General features: G+C 42.1%; 1 protein-coding gene across 1 annotated transcript; it reads left to right on the forward strand.

Annotated features, from left to right (window-relative positions):
* The first annotated feature begins 22 nt into the window (after nt 1–22).
* Nucleotides 23–827, forward strand: LOC147457266 (mavicyanin-like). The gene is made up of 2 exons (XM_086513559.1): nt 23–257; nt 355–827. Exons 1-2 carry the CDS (start codon nt 92–94, stop codon nt 681–683), a joined length of 495 nt encoding a protein of 164 aa, XP_086369685.1. The 5' UTR covers nt 23–91; the 3' UTR covers nt 684–827.
* Nucleotides 828–23,070: the final 22,243 nt, after the last annotated feature.

Raw genomic sequence — 23,070 nt, forward strand, 5'->3', positions numbered from 1 at the left:
GAGAGATTGTAATCTGTCAATGAAAAGAGAGAGAGAGAGAGAGAGAGAGAGAGAAGCCTGAAGCTCTCTTGGTCCAATTGTGAGAGGAGAGATGGGAGGAGGGTGCGTGGTGGTGATGGTGGCGCTAGTCATGTGTCTGCTTGTGCTGGGCACAGAAGAGACTACATGGAAGGTGGGCGACAGCAAGGGCTGGCAACTCAACGTGGACTACGCGCAGTGGAGTCGGGGCAAGCTGTTTGTGGCGGGCGATTTCCTCTGTAAGTCCCGGCTCCCCTTAAATACTCGCACAATCCTCTGTATCTTGGTTTCCTCCATATCCAGGAGCTTAAATTAATGAGCACCTTCTCTTTGCAGTATTCACATACGACAAGAACACGGAAAACGTGTTGGAGGTGTCTGCAGCAGACTATGCATCATGCACAACCATAGCCCCCATAGCAGCATACTCGGACGGCAACACGACTGTGCTTTTGGCGAATTATGGTAGACGCTTCTTCATCAGTGGCATCCCAGGCCATTGCCTGGCCAGCATGACACTACAGATCCATGAGTCACCCGAGCCTGTGTTTTCACCACTCTCGCCACTCACAATTCCTCCTGTTCCCTCCCTTTCCCCTCCGCACCAAGAGAGCTCCCCCCCTTCTGCTCTACCTCGCTCTGCCCGTCAGAGTTCGAATTTGTGACGCCTTGCAGCCCTCTTGCTACTGCTCTTGGTGCTGCCCTAAGATTGTACCACAAGAAGATTAAGAAATTTTCTCATGTAGGAAACTGGAGTCTTTTTCAATGTTTTTCATACAATGCATAACATCATGAGCTTTTGCTCGAGAGGCACCACATACCTAGCTAGGTATGATTGGGGGCAGGGGACCCCCCGTCCCCCCCACCGGGCCGGCGGTCCCTTGCCCCCAATCGTACCTAGCTAGGTATGCGGTGCCTCCCTCACAGAAGCTCATGATGTTGAGGTAAGTCACAATGTGAAAATTATGGTGAGTATTTGTCCAAAACTTCTTGTTTGTATAACCCTATTCATGTGGATTTTGCATTGTGGTGCAAAACACAGTCAACAATACTTAGTATTTTTATGTAACCCACTGGGCCGGCGGTCCCCTGCCCCCAATCGTACCTAGCTAGGTATGCGGTGCCTCCCTCACAGAAGCTCATGATGTTGAGGTAAGTCACAATGTGAAAATTATGGTGAGTATTTGTCCAAAACTTCTTGTTTGTATAACCCTATTCATGTGGATTTTGCATTCTGGTGCAAAACACATTCAACAATACTTAGTATTTTTATGTAAGGAGTCTCTTTGATTAATTACCTCTAATTGAGCTTCTTTGGCTAGGCCCCTAGGGGATGACTCCGGTTGATCGCATGCGAAATTTGCAGCAATGAAGAATTTCGATGTTGTAAGTTTTCGCTCGAATGTTTTATGGCTTCAACATTATCCTTTGTTGCAAACACATTTCAACTAATTCGCCTTTCATTTTAATTATCAATGTGATACAATATTACTCTACGCGTGATGGAAAAAGATGCCACCATTTAATGTGACTTGGCACAAGCTGATGTGAATTTATATCCACATAGTTGTGAGGAAGGCCATATTTTTAGGTATCTGATCCCTCAGCAACCCTCATCAGCACTCAAATCGTCAGGTATTTCTTCTTACATAATGTATGGAAAACAAGGAACCGATATGTGTTTGAAGGAGGTCTTGAGGTGGCAAGCTTCCCAAAAATTATACAAGAAAGCAAAGTGCTAATATGGACGCTCGAATGCAAGCAACACTCGGAGGATTGGTATAGGACTACTTGTGCCTTGTTGTCAGCAGAGGGCATGCCTAGGACGGGGGAAAATCTTGGCTATCGGTAATTAAAATATCTCATAAGAACATGATAATGGACCCTAGGTATCAAGGATAAGGGGGCGAGTTGGTTGGGTTGGTTGCCCTGATAGCCGATGTAATTATTGTCCTTGGATGATGTCATGGCTCAACACGAGCATGACAAGACCTTGTAATTACTTGGGTTGATCAATATAATTCACTCACAATTGTGAGTTAAAAAAGGTATCTCCCTCAGCCACCTACACTTGGCAGTCGTTTTCTCCCCATTATCATTGCCATCTTCTCCTCTACCACATGCGTTTTGGTAACTATTTCCTCTGCCTATGAGGGGTGTGGGCAAGAAAATGTTGGCCAGCTTTGCCATCACAACAAGCACTACATAGGCAGATATGAAGGCCACTCGTGAAGAGTGTGTGATTGCACGATTTCTTGTTTTTGTTTTGGCTTCTTTCCCCTATATTTGATATTAGCTCTACTTTTGGACAAATGAATTAATTTGTTAGATTATGTTTTTAGGAAATGGTTAAGGATATTACACTCAATACATAAGGCATGTGTGTGTGAGAGAGAGAGAGAGAGAGAAATCAAGTGCAATGTTTTTCTTTTATAGGCAACTCAAATGCTTCATTTTATCTCCTCTCTAATGTTTTTCTTATCCTTAAACAGTTTTTCACCTTTATAAACTTACTTTCCACATCTTTATGTCCATTCATTTTCCACTAGAGATCTCACATTTCCTACTAAGTATTTTAACTTTTTGACATTAGATTCTCAAACAGGGTTAATTGTGGGCTAGCTACTACTCGTCAAACACATCTTGAATCAAAATTGTGTAAGTGGTTATAAAAGGGCAAAGGTCTACACTCTTTTGTATAGGCTCCTCAAGGCACATACTACTAGTCAAAACACATCTTGAATCAAAATTATGTAAGTGGTTATAAAAGGGCAAAGGTCTACACTCTTTTGTATAATTGGCTCCTCAAGGCACATATTGAGCTTGAGCCTTATTGCATACTCATTTCTAATATAATACAAATCGACCATTCCTAATTGTGATGGAAAAATAACTCGGGGAGGAGGGAGGACAGGGGGTCACTATAATAAAAAAATGTTTATCACGTGAGTTCAATAGTGGGGATTATTTTATTCTATTCTTTCTCATATTTTCACATACAGAAGGTATTGAAAAAATAATCTTGAAAAGAATGTACACATTGAATAGGAGAAGGATCCCTTTTATTCGTAAAAAAATTCACAGTAAGTTGTTTCATAATTAGTCCTTGAACGCATGTTGGACGGGACAAAAGGGATACACACTCGGCACACAAACAATCTGTCTTTCTATAGCCTAAGATAATCACTTCACTCTAATCCACTAGAGTTCACCTTCAAAACTCACACAACTGACAACACGCCACATCAAATTTTGATTGTTTATAACTATGCCACAACACGCATCATTATCTCTTTCCCTCTCACACACATATAGACCCGGGGAGACACACACACCTCAAACATCGGCATCAGATGATTGGAACAGAGCAAAGAGAAGAGGGAGGGAAAGGGGGAAGAAACAACAACAAAATTTTGGATATGGTTTTCTTTGATTGTGGCAAAAAAAACAATGCTTACAAACACCATGAACCTCTACACCTTTGGCTCCGTCAACATGATCACAACGAGCAACAAAAAAGTTTGACAACCCTTGGCTTCATCGTTGTGTAGCTCTCCTTCTTGAGAGCTTCAAAAAAGGACTTCATGTTCACGCCTTCATCGGCTCCAAAAATTTGAGTACTGCTACTCCAAACTCGGACAAGAGCTCCTTTGTTGATGACCAAAAAATTGCCCTTTAGTACGTGTGAGGACCCCTACTTTAGCCGACTCTTTCTTTTTTGGCTCGAGCTCTACATGTGATGGGCCTTCTAATTCGGGCCCCCTTGCTCTCCAAGTCATGTGACAAGAACCCCCTCTAGTTGTCACGCCGTCATGACAAGGGGCGGGACCCCTCTGCAATAAAAAACGGGCCGCTTGGGCCGCATGGTAATTGTTGTGCCACGTCAAGCACTGGAATGCGCTTTCAACGACAATAGATGTGAGTGTGCCACAAGCCACATTGTCAAGTCTGGCATTGTTGCCGTCATGTAGCACCAACATGCAAGCAGCCATCACCAACATCTTGAGGAGCTTCCTCTCTCCCTCTAGAACCAGAGCTTCAAGAATCAAAAGATGCTGACAACTTACAATTTATACATCGTAAGATTTCTCACTCCTCTTTTATAATCCTTGGAATTGGAGCTGATCTCTTTAGATAGCTGATTCCAGTGTTTGAGTTTACAGCTACTGGTGATTCATTAGTTCAATCAGTAGAACTGAAGGAAAAATAGAAACTGAGCTAGAACAGTTATATGAACTGGAATACATCTACTGAGAATTAGACAAGCTGAATGACTGGATTCAGATTCAGAGGAAATGGATACAAAGCATATTTGGCTGAAGTGACTACTGTATTAGAAATTACAGAGTAAGAGTACAAGTGGAATAATGTAGCCTAGGAACAACTTCAGGACTACAATCACACACTAAGAGTAGGAAGTTAAAGGATAAAACAAACCAAAAGTATAGCTAACAATTGCCAACCCGATTACAATGTAATGGGTCCTATTTATAGCTCTTTGGAATTACTATGGCAATCATCATGGTAATTACTGAATGGTCCGTTGCTCGGCGTTCCAAGAGCTACTTCCCACCTAGTGAAACTGCCTCTGCCATCTACATCCTTCCCTCCTTTCTTGAATTTTGGTAAGATTCCAAAATTTTTGGAAAAAAATCCACCGTCTGATCCTTCTGAAACATGGCTTTATACCATACTTCATGCTTTGTTGAGTTCTTGACACCCCCTATAGTGGTAATTCCATGGGTGTCAGCCAAAGAGATGTCCACACCTAGCTGAGAAAAATCCACCGTTTGATTTTGAGACGGCTCAAAAATTCCTCCATCAAATACCAAGGTGGAACTACCCAGTATCCTTCCACTGAACCCGCTTCCTTTTGCCCTTGGGTCTGGATGGTGTCTCCAAAGACCCAGTGCCATCATTGTCCTTCTGAATGAGTTTGTAAATGGCCTCCTTCTCAAGCTGATCCCACCTCTCTGTGGTCATTTCTACTTCATAAGGCATGAGAAGATGATAAGTTTTGGTGTCGGGATCATAGAGCGTGCGTTTGCCTTTTGTGAGACGAGTTCTGGCCAGTTTGTGACAACGCGAGGCTGTATGGATCCATCCTTCTAGAATAGGCTGATTAGTTCTGATCCTAGCTTCAAAAAGAATCTCAGCCATCTCCCTGTACTGGGGTCCTAGACCTAGTTTAGCCGTAATGTCCATTTTAGGTACTTTAGAGGACTCAACACTGAGTTGCAGCAGTAGGTTGGTGATCTTAGTGAGATATCTGAGCTGAATTTTCCATTGTACCATACACAGTTTGATCCTCTGCATCTCATCTCTCAGCTCTTGAAAATCATTCAGTTGGAGAGCGTCATTGAAAAGTGTTTGCCAGGTCTTCCATTCTATAGTCGATCGCTCATACCAATCCTGAAGATCATCAATAATCTTGAAGTATGTGAGCCAATCTACTGGTTTTGTGTGTGAGGATAGAGTGCTAGAAAAATTATTGGCAACGTTGCCTCTCTTGCTGGTAAAGTATACAAGAGAACTGGGGAACAGGCACAAATTTTAACAAATTAAGGACATCGTGGTTCTCTTGTTGCATCATCTTTTTGGTTACCTTAACCAGCTGAAACAGTCGCCGGAGACCAATTGGCTATTCTCCTACTAACATTCGAGTTTGAGGTCCCTTGCTGGTGGCAGTCTGATCTTCAAGAATAGCTCGCATCCTTTGATCCAGAACTCCCCTAGCGATCTGCATTTGCACTAAGACCTCTTTTAATTGACTCCTGACATCCTTCATGCATCTATACGTTGGCTTGTTCCATAGCAGAAGTTCTAATTCCATAGCTAGGGAACAACAATCTGCAGTAGAATGCCGTTGCCAATGTGGATTAGATACTCTCTCTTCAGAAGTCATTATCCATTCAGACACCCTTTCTAACATTTGTATTGTACTGGGATGCTCAGGCAGTTGACAGACCTCCTGATCATCGAAAGCAGCTGATTTTCAATTCTCAAATATTTCCCTGGCACCGACATACAGTCGCTGAAATTGCTCTAGATCATAGATAAGATCATCATCCTCCAAATACCACCTGGTTATAGGAGCCTACTGATGTCTTAATTTCTTATTCAGCGTGATGAGCTATAAGGAATGTTTCTCATCACCTGCTAAACCCTCAGTCACAACTTTTCCTTTCCATTTAGCATCCCTACTGTGTTGTGACTGGTGTGCTGTTGATTTTCCAGTGTTGCTGGGTTGTTGCTTTTGCTGCTGATCGCTCGACTGCTCCCCTTCAGGCTGGTCTGGTTGGTCTGCCTGAGACTGATCATTTCCTCCTGTTGTCCCTGCACCACCAGTATCATGTTCTGAAGGTGGAGATGGAGGAGAGTCATCATCATCATCATCATTATGCTCTTCTTCTGGTTCATCCTCCTTCTCTGCTTCTTCTTCCTCCTTATCATCATCCTTCTGGTGTTCAATATAATCAAGGATAGCTTGATTTGCCAGAGCACTGTTATATTCAAAAAATTTATCTTGCAAATCACTCTGCATTGTCTCCATAAGAGCCCTCAAGTTATCCATGTTGAAACAACATTCCCTTCTGGATTTAAGATCTTGGACAGATTATTATAGATATACCTTTCTGTTAATGTGGCCTTCAGAGCAGTGTGGCTAGTCAGTAAGGAGTTGAACTCAACTCTCTTCATTCTGAGCATAGTTTCAAACCTATCAGCCGTTCTTTCAGCTTCTGCCTTTTCTTCCTGTATGGTCCGTATCTCAGACTCCACTTTGTCAAGCTTACTTTGTAACTGCTAAATAGTTCTGGTTTACTGAGCTTCAAGGATACGGTGGCGTAGGTTCTGGGCTGCTCTCCCTTGCTCCACCTTTTCAATTTGCTCCTCGGCCTCCCTTAGTTTAGTCTTTACCGTAGTTAGTTCATCTTCTGACCCTGCAATATCCAGCATTTGTCCCATGCAATTGACAATAGTGTTCCATGATGAATGAATAAGCATAGAACAACTATACTTAACTGTTGCTGGATCGGAGTCAGTTGGCTCATAGACCGTGATGGCAGGAGCCAGGTAGGGTAATGCAGAATAATCAGATTTTTGCAAAACTAGGCGTCTGCATCTATTGTAAGCTATCTTGAGTCTTTGTCAATAGTAGGGCTGCTTCACTGTATGGGACAGAAACTCTACCAACTGGACTTGGAGATGCTGGTCCTTTGCCCTTATCAGTTTGGTCTCCTGGAAGATTAGGCATTAGGAAGAGGATGGGGTGTAGGAGGGCCTCTTTATTTTCCATGAGCTTATGGAGGTGATTAACATTTTGATGAATAGGTGTATGCCATGTGTGCAAGAGTGGTGGGTGTGTAAGAGATGTGTAAGAGTGATCAAAGGATGCACTTTTCCCCCCAAAAAGGAGGTGGAAAGTTTTATGATTTTTGGCCTTCCATAACTCCCACATATGATCTTTGATTTGAGCGAAGATCATAGATGTGCAATCTACACATCGAGCTCTTTCCTTAGATATGCTACATGATATGGTTTTACCCGCTAGATTTTAAATTCCATTTTGAGGGGAAACTTTGAATTCAAATAAACTAGCCATTTTGTCTGTTTGAACTCAAAAGCTGTCTTTTAATTAATTTCTTAATACTAAAGGTTTGACTTCCTTAAACTGCCAAATAAAGAGGCCCTCCTAGACCCCATGCTCTTCCTAATGACTGGCCCTTTCTGATTGGTCTTGTCCAGTACTGGTGGTTGCTAAAATCTGGCCTACTGGCTGGTTAACTCCACCAGTGGTTTGGATAGTATGCTGTTCAGTCTGGCTAGCTGAAGTCTTTTCAGTAGACACTGTTTTGATTTGACTTTCTAGCTGCTTCAAGAGAGCCATGCTTTTGGTTAGTGTCGTCCTTGGCCTCTTTGAACTGCCAGCTTCCTCTTGTATAGGCTTTCTCTTTTATCCAGTGGGAACTGACTGGCTTTATGGGGCTTCTTTATCAGATGATAATTTCACATTCTGGGATACTGGGAATGGCTTCTGGCTCCAAGACATTCTTACCTAATCATGGCGTCTGGAGAAGTCGCCCAGTACAAAAACTGTCAAACATACCAAGCCTTGAATACACTTTGAGACTTCAACTTGGCAATTTGTTGAAGTACATTATGTGACAATATTTGACAGAGGTTGATATCAACTTTAGAATCCAATCTCTTTGCTAAAATCATAGCAAAGAGTTTCTATGACACATATGTCGGATTATATTTTAGGCTCACAGCTTCAGCCACGAATCGGTAAGCAGCAGGAACGTCCAGACCTACTACTGGAATCCCTTGTGCATTGGATTTTTGTCTACTTTTGGAAGCGTCATCTTCCTTTAAAGTTGTACTAATCTGCTCTGCGGTTGTCACAGATGGCTTTGGCTCATTTCGCATTTGGAAAGCAAAAGCAATGTTCTTTGGAGTAACTGTCACTTTTCTACCATAGACCACGGCACTTCCATCTTCAGCATTAAAAGAATCCAGGACTTGCCTTATGATGGTGAGGCGGTCCGGGGCGGGCAACAAGAGAGGCGACCTCTAAACACCCCTCAAGGCTCCCGTGCTGCTCAATTGGGGCTGGGGCAACCACAAGCACAACAAAACAACAAACCCACAGCCAAACCCAAACAAGATAGGGGCACCACCTAGTTATGGTATGCGAACTAGGACGCAAGAGAGATTTTGGTACAACCAAGAAGATGCACCACACAACACACACAAGCAACCTCACACCAAGACACACACAAAATGGACCAGAGAGAGCTAGAGAAAAGGAAAGAGAGAGAGGAATGGATCTTGTGTAATACCTTATTTGTGACTTGCAAATGGAGATGGTTTGTTAGGTTGCTATCGTAGAGCTTGTACAAAAACTCACTCAATGCTTAGTGATTGCTAATCATTGCCAAAACACACACACACACACTGTCTTAGGGTGTGGGAGACCTCTCACCACAATACCCTCTTACAATGGACACAAAATTGGCAATGAAAAACACACTAAAACACTTTCTAAAATCAAGATCAACCGATAGAAACTCAAAATACACAAGTCACCTTGAATTCACCAAACCGTATTGCACAAATGGAAGGACGAAATTTGAACGTCGAATCATGCCTTTGATGCACCAAACCTCAATTTATTGATGATGAAGGAGCATATACAATAGTGGTTTTGAGATTTGAGGAACTCATGCTCTCTCACTTGCAATGTGTAGCTTGAAGGCTTCTCTCACACCAAGAGTGAAGCTCACAAGTGGTTGCTACACCTAAGTCTCTCCTCACGCATAGAGTGTTGGGGTGCTATGTGAGATGTTGGAGGTTGTTTTACAAGAAGGAGAGGGGCTTATTTATAGGTTGGAGACCCCTCATTAAGATTATTGGAAATCCTAATTTACAAGCTAACAAATCAGGATTATGATTTTTTTGAATATCAAAACATTGTGGGCCTTCTTTGTCTGCTTGAGTCATGGGTGTGGGCTCAAAAGAGAGCATTATTGATGGTAGATAAGGTGAAAGTAAGTAAGGAGAGAGAGAGAGAGAGAGAGAGAGAGAGAGAGAGAGAGTGAGAGAGTTACTTTGTACATGTCTTGATGTGAGGTGTCTTTTATGGTTAGGTCAATGCTATTTTGTGTTAGTATGTTAGTGGTTAGTGTTAGTAATCACTAGAAAGTTAATGATATATTTACAATGGGTAGAATGGGGTGGATGGTTGAATGAAGTGAGCAAATCCTTGTGATGGTGAAGCTTGAACAAGTTTTGGACTTACTTGTGTAGGTTCTCAAAATGACTATCGATCTTCTTCTTCGTCTTCTCTTCTTTACGCCACCACCGCCAAGGTTGATCATCGTGATGAAAATGGTAATTCCGTTGATGAGATCTTTTGATTTGCAGAGGTTAAGCATGGTACACATGCTGAATTTATATATATATATAAGGAGTAAGATGGAATTGTACTTTGGAGATAATAGAGAGAGGCATAGAGATGGTGTATGTACATGGAGAGCTCATATGAGAGCTATGGGAGTAAGTGGGGAGGTTAATGGTGAAGAAGGTGAGAGAAACCATTGAAGGTGCAGGTTTGAGTGAGGGATTGAGAGAAATGTGTGTGTGTGTGTGTGTGTGTGTGTGTGTGTGTGTGTGTGTAGAAGTGTGGAAAGAGGTGAGAGAAGACTATGGGCTACTCGTGAGAAAAGTGGGCAGACTAGGGTCCACTCAAAAAATCATATCTCACCGCTGGTAGCTCCAAAAATCATGAAAACATTTGAGGTGATTATTCAAAGTGTGGGCTACATTTTCTCTGTTGACCACCGCTCCAAATTTGGAGTGGAGATGGATATTAAAAATCCCACCAAAAGACCTGTTTTTTCTTCACAAAAAGTCTTCAGTGGCCCCCTCCTTTGTTGAATTTGTACAATGCATCCAAGAGTGAGCCCCTCCTTTGTCATATCATAATACAAAGCATCCAAGTTGCCCTTGACACATGCATGGAGGAGGATTATTGGTGAATAAAGAAATATATACATGGTGGGACTAGTGTATGGACTATTCATGGACTTTAGCTCGACTTTAGCTCAATGAGCACATGGTGTTAGAATAATGAGTAAAAATAATAATAAAAATATGGAGGAGTTATGGATATGGAAAGATATTGGAATCATATGATATGGTCCCTCTTTGAATTATTTTGGGTGAAAGAGGAAAAGGTATGCAAGTAAATAATATAATAAACGTGACCAATGAGTAGAAATCAATTTTTTGTTTTCACGAGGGTGAGGGTGAAAATGTGGGAGTGATTTGTATAAAGGAAAAATATAAGGTTAGAGTATGTACATATTGGCAAAAAATATACTTATGGTGTAAGAGGATGAAAGAAGGCATACACAGGTTTAATAAAACACACACCTAAGTATAAATATTTAAATAAAATACCAGAATAATTATAAAAATCTCTATATTTAGGCCATATATATAATGCAATATTTACACACAAATGGGTCATAATAGATTTTATTTTTTTTATTTATTTTGACTCAACTAGCCCAGTGACTAGCTAGTTGAGGATTTTAAGAAGATATGGGAAAAGCCCCCTAACTCACACACGCCTATTTACAGTGAAATGGTAGGGATAGCCATAGTGTTTGGGTGAATTTGGTAGGGTGAGGTAGCTTACTATGGCAATTATGGAAAGCCGAAAAACGGCTATCAATGGTTGTGTCAAACTCAATCCTTGTGGCTTGCAGAACCACATGCAAATCCCATAGTTGGATTAAAGCCTTGGCTTGCTCAGTAAACACATAACACTGAATCTTATTATGCGGAATGAGTGGAAGAGTTTCCTTTGGAGCAGTAATAAGGGCTTGGGTTTCGTCGATAGTCTCCTACATCTTCTCCGACATGTTTTTCCTACCCATACACCTTGAGGACGATGAAGCAGTAGACATAGAAGAAGATGACTCACTTGATTCATCGAACCCGTATCCAGGTGTGGCTGGAAAGGATAAGCGACAATCCACAGTCTCCTTAGACGAAGAGGTTTGCGACTGCAATGAGGAAGCTTCCAAGCTTGGCAATGAGGGATGGACAACAGAAGGTAAGCGTCGTGCAAGAGATTTGCAAGAAAAAACGCTTACTCACCTTACTATTATACGCGTTCGCGCCATAAAAGCTCCACCACTTACCGTTCCTAGAGTTCTTTGCACCGCAAGTGACGTGGCAGACATGCATTGGACAAGAATTTCGCTCGTCTTTGAAATTATTACTACTGATATTCCATCTTACCATTGGTCCCCCAAAAACTGATATTGGTGTCCATACTTTTTTGGTTCTGGTCTCTGGACAGGGTTTTATCACACTAGTGCTTTTCTGGCTTTTTGACTATTTCTCGAACTGGTTGTACATGCAAAAGACCTAAAATAGTTGATTCTGGATTTGCTTGGTCTTCAGCTCCTAGACCATCAAAATGCCCGTTCCCCTGGCTTCTGAATAATAGAGCTTGATTTTAGCTCCATTATATACCCATGGCAACAATAATCTAGATAGATTTTTTAGCCGTACCGTGCCATTTGAGAACACCAAATCAACTTCAAATGGTCTTGCTGAGGCTATCTTTAAGTTTGGTTTCTTAGGGCCTAATTTGGACTGATGTAATAGAACTAGATTGCCTTTCTAAAACTCTCGAATCTTCATTCGTTTGTCATGCCAGTGTTTCCTTCTTTGCTGAAAAATTTCTTGTTCCAACATAGCCTTCTCTCTCAGCTCAGCTAACTGGGTTATCTCTTCCAGTCTGTTCTTCAGATTGTGATTAAAATCTAAACCATACTCTACAACCATTCTGAGAGTAAGTATAACAAATTCCATAGGGACAACAGCTTCAGTGCCATACACCATTCTGAATGGTGTTAACCCCGTAGTGACCTTATAAGTTGTTCTATATGCCCATAGAGCAGTCTGAAGCTTCAAGTCCCACTGTTCTAACTTTTTCTGCACAATCTTGGTGAGGATAGTCTTAATGGTCTTGTTGCTGATTTTGGCCTGCCCATTGCATCTAGGATAATATGGTGTGGATTTCCGATGCTTGATTGAAAGCATATCCATGAGGATATCCAAAGTGTCATCTATGAAGTGTGTCCCTTGGTCTGACACAATCTCCACAGGACATCCATAGCGACATACGATATTCTCAAATAAAAACCTTGCAGTATATTTTGCTATATTGTCAGAAAGATCCTTAGCTTCTACCCACTTGGTTACATAATAGGTAGCCATCAATATATACCTATTCGTCCTAGAAGTAACCTTCTTGAAAGGTCCCATAAAACCCAAACCCCATTTCATGAAAACACCCAGTGGATGAACAGGTGTTAAAGGAGTCATGTCTGCTATTGTGGTCTACCCATTCTTTGGCATATGTCACAGGTTTTGCAAAATCTTCTGACATCAGATATCAATGTTTGCCACCATAACCCAGCCTGCAAAATCTTCTTGAAAGTAATATCAGTAGAAAAGTGTCCACCAGATTCCCCATTATGTGATTTTGTAATAACTTGCAATTTGCCCTTCATTTGCACACATCGACGAAGAATCCCATCGACACACAATCTGTAGAGTGAACCACCAATAATGGTAAACTTTAAACTTTTAATAACCAGAGCCTTCTTCTGGTTCTGTTTCCAGTCTCTAGAATCCACCCTACGAAAGAAACCGATATACTTCATATAATTCAGGATCCATTGATTTCGTCGCTTCCAGTTGAAATAATTCAGCATCCACTGGTTCATCTCCTAAAGATGCTTCAAAGTAGACCTCCATACTCCTAGAGATAAAATCAACACCACAGTGGTTTTTGCCAGGTTTATGGAAAATTCAAAATTCAAATTCCATAAGTAACTTCATCCACCTTATTAGCCTGCCTTGAATAATAGCTTTATTAATCAAGAATAATAGGGCTTGATGATCCACATAGAAATGAAACAATTTGCCTAGCAAATAATGCCAAAATTTTGTAGCACTGAAAACCATCTCTAAAGCCTCTCTTTCAGTAGTTGTATATCCTTGTTCAGCCTGGATGAATCTGTGACTAGCAAAGTATACAAGAAAATCAGTTATTCCATCTGGCTGAGCTAGTATCACTCCCTTGCTAGTCCTGAAGCATCCACATGTACATGGAAGATGACATCCCAATTCGGTTGGCGAAGAGCTGGTTACTAATGATGGCACTCTTTAAGTTCTGAAAACTTTCCTCACAATCAGCAGTCCAATTGAAATTGTTGGTTTTCTTTGTAAGCTCATACAATGGTAATGCTTGAGAAGCAAACTTATGCACAAACCTTTTGTAAAAATTAATATATCCTAGAAAAGAACTTAATTATGATGCATTCCGAGGCTCCTTGGCCTGTTGGACACACTGGATTTTGTCATTGGCCATTCTATTCCATTTCTGGACACCACATGTCCCAGTATCTGTCCTTTCCAGACTAAGAAAACATATTTGAATGGATTTAGACAAATTCGCTTCTCCTGACAGCGCTTAAAAACCATCTCCAGGAATAGTAAATGCTTTTCCTCTGTGGAATATACAGTGAAGTCATCCATGAATATGGCGAGGAATTGATGAAGAAATTCACTGAAAATTTCCATCATACATCTCTATAAAGTTGCCGGTGCATTGCAAATTCCAAATGGCATTACCAGATACATAAATGCTCCCCACTCCATGATGAAAGTGGTCTTTTCCCTATCTTCATGAGAAATTTGTAACAGGTTATAGCCACTATATCCATCCATAAATCTATACATCTCATATCCTGCAATCTCATCAAGTAATATATCTGTGAAGGGTAATGGGAATGGATCCTTGATGGTTTGAGCATTCAGTTTCCTATAATCTACACATACTCTCAGCTTCCCATTCTTCTTAGGCACAACCACAATAGGAAACAACCAATCACTACTGGCTACTTGAGTAATGAACCCAGCTTTCAGAAGGTTGTCAATATCCTCTTTGACCTTCTTAGCATAATTCGGATTCATTCGATAGCGTTGCAGTCGTATAGGCCTGGCATCGATTTTCAGTGGTATTCTTGTTGACAGACCTCTGGATCCACCCCTTTCAGATCATTATGATCCCATGAAAACACATCTTTATAGTGCTGGAACATATGTCGTGCCCTCTCTTTCATTGTAGTATTCAGATGTTTATTTACCTTGATCATTCTAGGGTTTTTTTCAGACCCTAAACTCCATTCCTCTATCTCCTGATCATTTGGAAGCAACCAGTTAGGCCCTCCACCCTTTCTCTTGGTTGACTCCTCAGCATAATCCTAGGACGATCCTCTGAGCTCTGAATTATCATTCTGATTTCCAGTAGCTACTCCATAGCATACTAATTCTGCTGGTGTGCTGAACTCAACCGGTTCTTCTAGTCTTCTAGTTAATCTCACTGAACGTTCTCCTGAATTCATTTCAGTGAATTGTTCTGGAAATTGTGTCTTTTGTTTTTCAACTTCATCTTTGTTTAATAAGACTGTATTGAGATCTATCTCTGTTAATGGAAAAATATTCATAGCCGCCTACATTTTCTCAATTTTCTTCACCTTATACTTATGGCAGAGCTCCTTGGGTCTCAGTTCCTTTCTCCAACTTCTGGTGTTATTCGTCTGAATCTGGATTCTGCTATCGGCCCCCTGTATTGTCAAAATCTGATTAGCATAGTCATGAATAGCCTGTGCGTTCGCAGCCATGGGCATCCCAGTAGCATCCCATAAGCTCCTTGCACATCTAGTACTAGGAAACTAGCTTTAAACTTTGATTTGCTCACTTGTATTTGGATATTCTCTACCATTCTAGTTGCCTACACTACTCGATGATCCGCCATTCAGACTTTGAAAGGTGCTGGTTTCAGGTTAGTAATTCCCATCCTTTGCTGAAGATGTACTCCCAAAAATATTTACCCTTGCTCCTCCATCTACTATAACGCTTGAGAGTGGTTCCCATTGTTTCCTCACTTTGTAGTCCACCTGAATCAATGGCACTTCATCATCTTTGACAGCTGTCAAGTCGATTGCTCTAGCCTCCGCCTCAGCCTTCATTCATTGCCTAGTGAATTTCTCTACTTCAGGTAGAGTTCTTCTAATGTCCTCTAGCTCCACAATGAGTTTCTGAATTCTATCACAAATCTTGACATGAATTTCCTCTTTCTCATGCTCAGAGTTGTCGTCAAAACTTGAAGCATTGGAATTATATTCACAATACCATTCCTTTGGTTCAGTGCTTCGAGCTCCTTTAGCAGTTCCCAACTCTTCCATCAACCCTTGTACTGCAGCCAACTTGGTCTCAGGCATCCCAGTCTTTGACTGATTTAGTTGTACTGTCTCATACAACTGGGTAGGTATCTTCTGAATGACCCGGGCATCAAAACTCTCTGGTTGCTATGGCAGTTTCTTGGTTAAATCCTCATTGATTTTTGCCGCTAGTGCTCTTTGCTCCTGCCATTCATCAACCACCTTTTCTTTACACTTGGCCTTCCATACCTCTCTTTGTTGAGCCCATTTGCTAATTTTAGGATTGATTGGTTTTGATAGTCTATCTGGAATTTCCTCAATCACCACCCCTTTGCTTCGTGTAACTGCTCGTACAGGAACCGGTTCTGGAACCTTCGTCCTGGTATCCGCAACTTTAGGTGTTTCTAGACAGTGAGCCACGAAATGCCCATACTTACCACATGTATAACAATTCAGGCTTAGATTATGAAAATTGCCACGACCTCAGCCTTGGCTGGTACCCGCTTGGTATCTACCGAGCCCTGCTCCAGTACCACTTGCACCTGGTTTCTCCTCTTGAGAAACATTGGTAGTTTCTACTCTTAGTGGTTCAACATTGGTGAATGCTACCACTGATAAATCTTTTCCCTTCTTAAAATGATGAATTCGAATACCACAGTTGTTCCATAAATGGCCATAGGATTTGCAATAAGTACACTGTGGACATTCGTTGAAACATGGTCTTTAGATTTACACTTTGAACACCAAGTTTCCATTTCTTCTTATTGGTTGTTTGGTCTGGCTAATTTCAGCAATTTGCCGAACCATCTCTTCAATCTTCCTAGACCAAGGTCCTTTATTAGTCTTTTCTTTGGTTCTTTCATCTGAACTAATTTCAGAGCTACTGGAGACTCTACTAGACTCAAAATCTTCAGTAGAAGTACTGCTACTACTAGACCTCCTCTTCTTATGACTCTTTTTCTTCTTTGCTTGATGTTCGAGCTTCAGGGACCGCTGCACCAAATCATTGAATTTCTTGGTTGGTGCCGGAACCTTCTGTTCCCTAAGCTTCTTACTGCAAAACCCATTCAAAAAACATGCTCGCAGACGCTTTTCGGATGGTGGTTCCTGCAGTTGTCTAGTTAGCTCCTTGATTTTCTCAACATAGCTTCTAACTGACAATTTTCCCTGCCTTATCTTATGCAACTCACAGAGTATATCCTCATCCCCTCTATTGTGTGAATATTCCAGTCGGAAAGCTTTAAGCAGTTTATTATATGATCTGAGTTGACAAGCCGGGTAATGGTAGTACCATTTCTTTGTTGCCTCCTTTAATGTTTGCGGAAAGTAGTCACACCAATCATCTTCATCAATATTTTTTAACTCAGCATATTGCTCAAAGGCTTGGATATGAACATCCAGGTCCTCCTTCTTTCCCCCTTTGAACATGGGAAAAGATATTCTCAATGAAGATGTGTAATCATGTCTATCAACCTCATTTCTTCCTCTTCTCACCTTGGAATCCTGACTTTTTTTGCAGCCTTCTTACAATAGTCCGTGTCTGCATCCCAATTAATTTATGCCTCCGTCTCAGTTGTTGTCTCCTCTCTAGCTTTTCTACTGGAACTATGACAACTTCCTTTACTGCCTTTGGCACCTTTGTCTCCCTGTTTGGTCCGAGAACTCTTAGCCTTGTGTTCTTCCATATCAGCTCTGCGTCATCTGGGCTGATTGGAATGCTGAGAGCCTTGTGCCTCATCAGCATGAGTGTGCTCCTCTTGAGCCTCAGTGTCAGTTACTTGTTCATCCTAGGGATCAGAGTCTCTTTTTGACTCCTCAAGAATAGGATGGGTTCCGGCCACGACTGGGTTTGGGTGCCATTATTGCAAGCTAAAACTCAAACTGGGAGAGGAGTTTGCTGGTCAACCAGCAATAGCTCTAGCCACCGTGATCGCCAAAATGGAATTGGAGCTGATCTGTTTAGATAGCTGATTCCAGTGTTTGAGTTTACATCTACTGGTGATTCATTAGTTCAATCAATAGAACTAGAGGAAAAATAGAAACTGAGCTAGAACAATTATATGAACTCGAATACATCTACTAAGAATTAGACAAGTTGAATGACTGGATTCAGATTCAGAGAAAATGGATACAAAGCATATATGGCTGAAGTGTACTTGCCTACTGTATTAGAAATTATAGAGTAAGAGTACAAGTGGAATAATGTGGCCTAGGAACAGCTTGAGGACTACAATCACACACTAGGAGTAGGAAGTTAAAGGATAAAACAAACCAAAAGTACATTCAACAATTTCCAACCCGATTACAATGTAATGGGTCCTATTTATGGCTCTTAGGAGTTACTGTGGTAACCGTCATGGTAATTACTGAATGGTCCGCTGCTCGGCGTTCCAAGAGCTGGTTCCCACCTAGTGAAACTGCCTCCGCCATCTACAATCCTATTGCAAACGCCTGCTTTGGTATGCCTTTCCAATTGCAACCCTCACCTTAGAATTATTCCCCAAGTTGTCCCACCATCCAGTTTCCTTATGCTATGGAGGCTCCTCTCGCCTTTCCCTTCTCTTCTCCAATCGCTCTCCAGTAGAAGAACTCCTCACCGTTCCAGTCGGTTTCACAAAAAGCCTTCTCAAAAAATTGCTCAAAATTTTACTCTCCCCAAAAGAAAGGAAACCAAAAAGAACCAACCCTTGTTAAGTGGAAAATACCCCTTTTATAGAGGTCTAAGTTCAAAAAAAATTTAAAAAAGTAGCTTCCTCAGCTCGTGCAATCAACTTTGAGCTCACATTAGTATTTTCTGCATTGCTGAGACTTGGCATATTCCCATTTTGGCAAGATTGCATGGTGGACACTTCTCTGTTTGTTCTTGTCCTTGTCCGCCCGGCTTGGCCGCCAGCCTGCTTTTTTATCTTGCCCTTTGGACCCTTTGAACTCTCTTTGATGTGGGACACACCCCTCCCCGAGCAATAGCAATATCGCTAGTGGCGGGATTGACTTTATGCTTCAAAAGGGGGGTCCCCAACGGGCGCAATGCGGGAACAGTCCCTATCAGGCACAGACCTACCACATCATGATCCACTGCACAAGGACACCACCACAACAAGCGCCGCCAATGGCCCGGCCAAAACGCCATCGAGCAACCCTCTGTGCCACCGCGAGCAACCAACACAGCATTGACTGGCAGTTGTCATGGCCCCCGAGAGAGCAAGCTTTCTCTCTCACTTTGATTCCATTGAAGGGTTACACCTTAGGATATGTAGCCTTATGAAACCCCTTTTGAATTCGCGTGTGGGACTTGTATCCGCCACGTGGTGCATGCTGGCTTCATGGCCTTCCCAAGTCTCACAAAATTCCCCCAAGAGCTTTAAAAAAAACCATTTTTCTTCCCAACTTGCATTGCTTGCCAAGGATTTTCCATAAAACCGATTGACGGGCCGTAAAGTGATATTGTAGTCCATCCTCCCAACTTTAATTCACCAAATCCTTGCTCCCTTTGAATTGTTTTGGGCACATAAGTCGAGATCGCCAAAACCTGCAAAAAACTACTTGGCACTACACTGTCGCCGTTTGGCATCAACTTTAACATGCAATAACCCTCTTTCCGGGTATTTGATTGACGAGCAACGACTTCCTGTCAACTCCATATGAAGTGCTCTACCTTCTAGAATCTAGCTAAACCCAAAATGATGCCCGATGGCTGAAATCCCCATGTGGTGAGGTAGACACCAACGCGACCCCCGACAAAACTTCAAACAGCCATATCCAGCAATCCATAGCTCTGATGTGCAATTTGAAAATACGGGTATCCTCCATAAAATGAACACTACACACTTATACATTAACATCCATTTGGGCCACCTGTCCCCAATTGCCCTACCCGGCAAGAATCTGCAATGCACTGCACCTTCAAACTCAAATATCTTGAGCTCCGTAGCTCGATTTGATGAGCCATCTGGACCTGCTCCTTCAGCACTTCAATGTCTACATTTTCAAGCCAAAAACCAGTTCTTCTTCCCTTTTTCACCTATCAACCCAATTGGTTAACTTTGGTTTACAAAAACCTACATAATGCATACATTCCTGCTACTCAGATGCCATAAACGGTTCTAACACTGTCATGCCAAGGGTAGGACCAGGCACGGCCAAGGGCCAGGACGGACATGCAGTCAAGGGGGTCCCTATATTTAGCATGCCAAGGGTCTATATAGGGCATGGTTGGGTGGTGATGAGCATGTTCCAGTTCCATATGCCTTCACTGGTATCAGAGCATGGAGGAGAGCAACGATGGAAGTGAAAGAACTCTCACGGTTTCTCTCTTGATCTCAGGATGAGGCATGGCCTCCTTTGCTCAAGAATCTTCTTCCTCTCTCTCGCTCTCTCGTTTTGAGGAGCAGGACATGAATGCTCATGCAAGCCATGGTGCACACGGTAGCTAAGCAAGACGTCGGGGCCGACACCCCACGTGCGTAACTTCCCCTGCAGGGCCGAAGGAGATGGTCGTGGATGGCTGCAGGAATACCGGCTTGCAAGGAATAGAAAATCGGGGTCGACCTCCACAAAAGCGCTGGCAGAGAGGCTCAACAAGCTCGCGCTGGTATGGGAAACGTCTTGTGTCACAGGGGCTTACGCCCTCACGGTCTGCAGGCGACGCCTTCATCTTCTCCTCCTCTGCACTATAGACCCGCCATCACCATGCATTTCTTTGCGTCAGTTACACATGGTTGGCGCCCTAAGGTCACCCTAAGGGTCCTCTCCCACAACAAGTCCCCAAACAATCCTCAAAGGGAACGCCAGATTCGAGCAAGTCCTCAGACAATCCTCAAAGGGGCGCTGATTGACGGACTCGAGCATGGCTTGAGATTCAGCATTGAACATTCGTACGGATACAAAATGCATAACATGCATGCTCGTGCATCATGCAAGAGTTTGACAACACGGCAAGTCGAGTCCTGTGATTCATCAGGTATGTCGAAATCTTCAATTTATTTGGAAAATGTTTCAAAATATATTGCATGGTTTTATTTGGCAACGAATATGAGCGCACTTTAGGCACTCCAAGCACAAGCAAGGCTTGTGATAGTTATCTTCAGCATTAAAATTTTGTTGCATATATTATTGGCAAAAGTTCAATGATTAATTGCAAACCCATATCAAGCATGTCTTGGATACACAAAACCTCGAAAACACACGCTTGTCGTAGGTTAAACGGAGTAATGTCAGGCCAAGGAACACAAATTTAGGTAAATATGGAAAAATGCACAAATTTGGGACAATTCTTTGTGTTACATGGACTTGAGGTGAGGGTGTGATCTACTAAGTTGTTGCACACAAGAAGGTTGTGGTACAATGTTTAGTGGATGCTAATATTGTAAGTTGTCAACAACCCTATTATACACTATGGTGTGTTTGTACATAATAGTTTACAAATTTATATATACACACACCCATCCAAATTCAAGTTATCCACTCACACAGGCTTCATTATGAGAACAACTAAAATGTAAGTTGCAAGAGAGACGGGTAACTAAATTATGCTCCCTCGCCACCAGTACTTGTTCCAACAATCTTTGCAAACCTCCACATCATTTTAATTCTTCTTCTTTGAAATTAATGCCAAGTATTGTATCTTGACTTGTTGGTGGTTTACTGAATTCTTGTTCTAATCGATGTCTGTTGTTGTCACTCCTAGCCAAATTGGATAATTTTCATCACAAGTTTGCACAAGTACAAAGTCACCCTTTTCCACATGAAGAGTTGGGTTGAGCTCCTCAAAATATTTATTATGAACTAGACCATAATGGTGGCCCTCATTTACATCAAGTCCTGCATTTGGATTACCTTCCAATGGAGGTCAAGAGGATGATCTTGTTCTCCTATACACTTTGGCCAAAAGTCATCAAAGAAAGTGTCTTTGTTTGCACCAAGGGTTTGCATAGCTTGCATAAGATTCTCCTAATACAGGAGGACAAGGTTGAATCATCTAACATACTCACTTTTGTCTGCTTTTCCTGGTCATTTCTCTTCCATAACTCTATAGAACTTCCAATAAAGATTTATGGGGTGTACTTTGTACTGCATCAAAGGTATGCCATCACTCATAGAGGGCCCAGATTGCAATGGTTTTGATCAAATGACCTACTAAGCTATACAATGTCAAACTATCTATAAAAAAAACTATTTCAAATTATTTGACATGGAGATCAAATTTCTAGATAGATATAGTGATGGAGTTTGGGCTTCAAGGTAGATTGAGGTATGGAGATCAACTAAGGTTCTAGGTAGATATAGACATGGAGATCAAACTTAAGTTTGAGCTGGTAGGTAGATAAAGGCATGGATCTCAAATATAAGGTACCATTTAGATTGTCTAGAACATCTAGTTGGGTAGGGTCATTTGCAGATGTGGAAGCATGTTGTTGCCTAAAATAATAAGGACATCGTTTGGAGCCACAGGCTCGACGGGCGGCATGCATCCCTCGGATGAACTCTTCCTCCATGCACTTTGTGGCAAGAAATGCGAAGAAATATTGAACTCCTAAGCCCAATGTCTTGCAGCCTGTACAGTAACTAGAAACTCGCAAGTTATTTGTTACATATTGCCAAGAAAATTCTAGTATTTAGTGTCACTTGGGCAATGTGAAAAAACTTGAACAATGAAGACACGTGGCAAGTCTCACCTTTGCATGTAGTGCACCCTAAGTTGGAGCTCCTAGCCTAGGTAGTTATTCACATGAGCTCGAACTTAAGTTTGAACTACTAGAGATAAAGGCATGGAGCTCTAGCTTATGAGAAAGGTAGAGGGGGGGGGGGGGGGGGGGGGGGGGGGGGAGAGAGAGAGAGAGAGAGAGAGAGAGAAGCATAGAGCCGTCCATGTTTGAGCTACCACTAGAGCTCTTGTGGATGGTACTTACTAGTGGTGAGAAGAGGGATATTTCTTGACCCGAGAGGACTCTCAAATGGGTGAGCAAGGCTATCAAATAGGATCGTTGCACTATCAATGTCTTGCACGATGCCCAAAAGCTCTAAAATTAAGTGCTCGAGCACAGGTGATCACAATGAAACCCTCCTCCAGATTCTACTACCCTCCCTCTACGCATGCGTAGGCAAAGATGCTCCTCTTGATACAATAATGATTGTGACATGGGTGTCAATAGTTGTCGTGAAGCAGCTCCTCCTCGGCAGTCCCTTCAAGGTCGTAAGAACTCCAAGATGTAGAAAGCTCTCTGTTCCCCCCCCCCCC

This window comes from Adiantum capillus-veneris, chromosome 5 (assembly GCF_014529385.1).
Source record: "Adiantum capillus-veneris isolate H3 chromosome 5, ASM1452938v2, whole genome shotgun sequence".
NCBI classification, from domain to species: Eukaryota; Viridiplantae; Streptophyta; class Polypodiopsida; order Polypodiales; family Pteridaceae; genus Adiantum; species Adiantum capillus-veneris.

Excerpts from the sequence above, each read along its gene's own strand:
- LOC147457266 (XM_086513559.1), top strand. The coding sequence starts at position 92 with ATGGGAGGAGGGTGCGTGGTGGTGATGGTGGCGCTAGTCATGTGTCTG. Across the intron at positions 258-354 it reads TGTGGCGGGCGATTTCCTCT|TATTCACATACGACAAGAAC; the intron begins GTAAGTCCCGGC and ends TTCTCTTTGCAG.